Source organism: Vanderwaltozyma polyspora, genomic scaffold (assembly GCF_000150035.1).
Source record: "Vanderwaltozyma polyspora DSM 70294 KpolScaffold143 genomic scaffold, whole genome shotgun sequence".
In the NCBI taxonomy this organism is placed as follows: Eukaryota; Fungi; Ascomycota; class Saccharomycetes; order Saccharomycetales; family Saccharomycetaceae; genus Vanderwaltozyma; species Vanderwaltozyma polyspora.
Genome location: NW_001834446.1, coordinates 1 through 2,881, shown reverse-complemented (window position 1 = coordinate 2,881; position 2,881 = coordinate 1). Strand labels below are relative to the sequence as shown.

The 2,881-nt window shown below is 35.4% G+C and overlaps 1 protein-coding gene across 1 annotated transcript; it reads left to right on the top strand.

The window, feature by feature from the left end:
* Nucleotides 1–1,147: 1,147 nt before the first annotated feature.
* Nucleotides 1,148–2,881, top strand: Kpol_143p1 (Tkp5 protein; the record flags this gene model as incomplete). Its single annotated transcript, XM_001642124.1, has 1 exon — nt 1,148–2,881. A coding segment is annotated over one exon (1,734 nt), but the record flags the coding sequence as incomplete, so codon positions are not given.

The following is a 2,881-nucleotide window of genomic DNA, read 5'->3' as shown; positions in this document are numbered from 1 at the left end:
TGACCACAAAGTTAAAGTTGACATGGAGATTAAGATTATTGAATAAAAAATATTTTTAACAATAAAAGTTGGTCTAATTCATTAAACTGATGGTTAGACAGAATAATCAATAGTGACAGTATGATAAAAGATGAACCAGTTGAGATGGTGAAAATCTAAAACCAGATATGAAATCACAAGCATTGGATTAATAATATCAGATATTAGCTTCGACAATTGGAGTTAGTTTAAGTGCTAATTGATGGGGCCTTAACTGCAGAGGTAAGGTCGTATGAAGTGATAAGATTATTGAATAAATATAATGTTGTTACGCTACCATATTTGAAATTGATTTTCTGCATGTGGTTCACTATTATGTATTTTCTGTATTTCGAGCAGAATCCCATAGTTAAGGCCAATTTTTTGAAGTGCGAGCAGAATGGCTTCATTATGTAAAAATATTTTTTTGCAGTGCGAGCAGAATGAAAATGTTTTGCGAGCAGCGTGCAGTAAACTTGCGTAGGGTAGTATTAGATAGTATTTTTCTCGGTTTGGTATTATTTTTTAGAATTGATCTGGGTTGGGCGACATGGATGAGAGTTGGTTATGGTTTTTAGGAAACGTGATATGGAACAGATTTTCGCGGGTCAGTGTTGGTTTTTAAGAAAGTTATTGAGTGCGCGACGGTGTATGTTAATTAGGATGGTTATGGACAGTAAATAATAAAGTGGTGGTAGTTAAAGTAATGGTTGTTTAAAAAGTTGTAGTTAAGTTGAGATAATGAAATTTGACCACAAAGGTAAAGTTGACATGCTGATTAAGATTATTGAATAAAAAATATTTTTAATGTTGGATTCTGGGAATCAGTAGATGACAATCTTAAGTTATCCAGATCTAACCCTATGTCTGAAAGATATACTTTGCTGACAGGAACACATTCAGGGTAACTGTTAGTTTTCAAAAGGTATATAAGCAGACCAGATTTCAAGTTTCTAGAAAATATTTTCTCTTTTCTAATGTTCACTTTATGAACTAAATCATATTTTATATTTTTGTATACTATATTTAGAATTTATAAAAAACCAAGAGCTTGAATAAACAACTAACGTATAATTGTACTTATACCTTAGATCTCAGTTAATATATCCACTATCACTCCAGTACAACCATGTCCCACCCTGATCAACAGTCCAATAACACTCACCTATTCCAATCTCAAGAAATAGGTGCCGTCCTGGTTTCGAACCTGCGCAAACAGGTTATGAGCCCTGCCAATGCAACCGACCTTATTCCCATTGAACTACTTGGTGTCCAAAACTATGATATGTGGTATCATTACTTTATGCAAGTAGTTGGTGAAGCCAGTCACATTTGGTCAGAATATGTTGAAACTGGAGATATTAAATCCGTTAGAATTGAATATGGATTACCTGATATTCAAATCAAGTCTATGAAAATAATCTTAGACACTAATCTTGTTTCTCTTATCAAAAAGAATGTTTCTAAAGATATTGAGAAAAAGATTAGAAACTCCTTCCTGATGACTAAAAGATCTGGTCCAACAGGATTGTTACTTTTAGAGTACTTAAAAAAGAAGTATGGTAGGAAATGTGTTAAGTCCACCATGCCTATTTTTTCTGAAGTCAACTCCGCCTCCTCCAAACCTTTAGATGAAAGAGGAGACTGGGCAATAAAATTTGTCAACACCATGTTCAACTGTAGTGATGAACTTGACATCAATAATTTTTTCGACGATCCTGCTATTAAATCTGCCGTTAGTGCTTATCACGAGAAACTACAGGACGCCATCGCTGCTCTGTTGTTGATGGCTATTACTCCAGAATTAAAGCAAAAATTTAATGATTTTTATGGATCGAGAACTACTATTTCTTATCATGAAGTAGAAGATATGGTAGAGGATCTGAAGACTACCAAACCTTCAAATGTTTCTGCTAACGTAGCTGCCTTTGTTGCTCAGAAGAAGAGATTCTACAACAACAACAACAACAATAATAATAATAATAATTACAATCAAAAGAAGAAGATTGTTTGCAAAGTCTGCAAAGCTTCTCACAATGTTGAAAATTGTCCTGAGATTCAAAAATTCTTAAGTAAGAACAATTATTCAAAGAAAACCGGCTCATCGAATAATGATGACTGGAATGCTGGTATGGTAAGCTATAATCAAAATAGTTCTGATTCCGGTGAAACTATCTGGATGGCTGTTGATATTGAAGGCAATTGTTTCAATGCAAGCCTCCCAGCTCCAGGCTCTTTCACTGAGAAAGATAAGTCCACCTGGCTTTTGGACACTGGTTGTACTTCACATTTGTGTTGTGACTTACAACTATTTGAAAATTTCAATCCTTCCCGTAACACTAACAACATTAGCGGTGTTGCAGGAAGTGTAGCCATACATGGTTATGGTGATGTTGTTATTGAAGGGATTAGACTAGTTCATGTGGCCTATGTTCCCGACTTACCAGTTAATCTGATTTCGGTCCGTCAAGCAACTGAAGCCAGTGGTTGTAAGTTTACCTTTAGTAATTCCTCTGTTTTTATATCATCGCCTTCTACTCCTCTAAAGAAGATCGGAAGCGTTTATAAAAGGTTATATGTCTTTGATACTTCCATTAATGATGACAAAGATACTGAACTATCGTTTGTTGCAGGAAGTGACCCTATGCTATCCACAACAATTCAACCTGTCTCAGAGAGTGTTCGCTGGCATAGTCGCTTTGGACATCCTGGTATTGAAGCATACAATTGTCTGGCCAAAACTCTGTCTCTTCCTCGAATGAACCCCGATACTGTTACAGTTTGTCCTACCTGCTCTTTAGGAAAAGGTCTTATTAAGAAGGGGACTAACTCTAGAACTAAATATACCAGTCCACTTCAACTC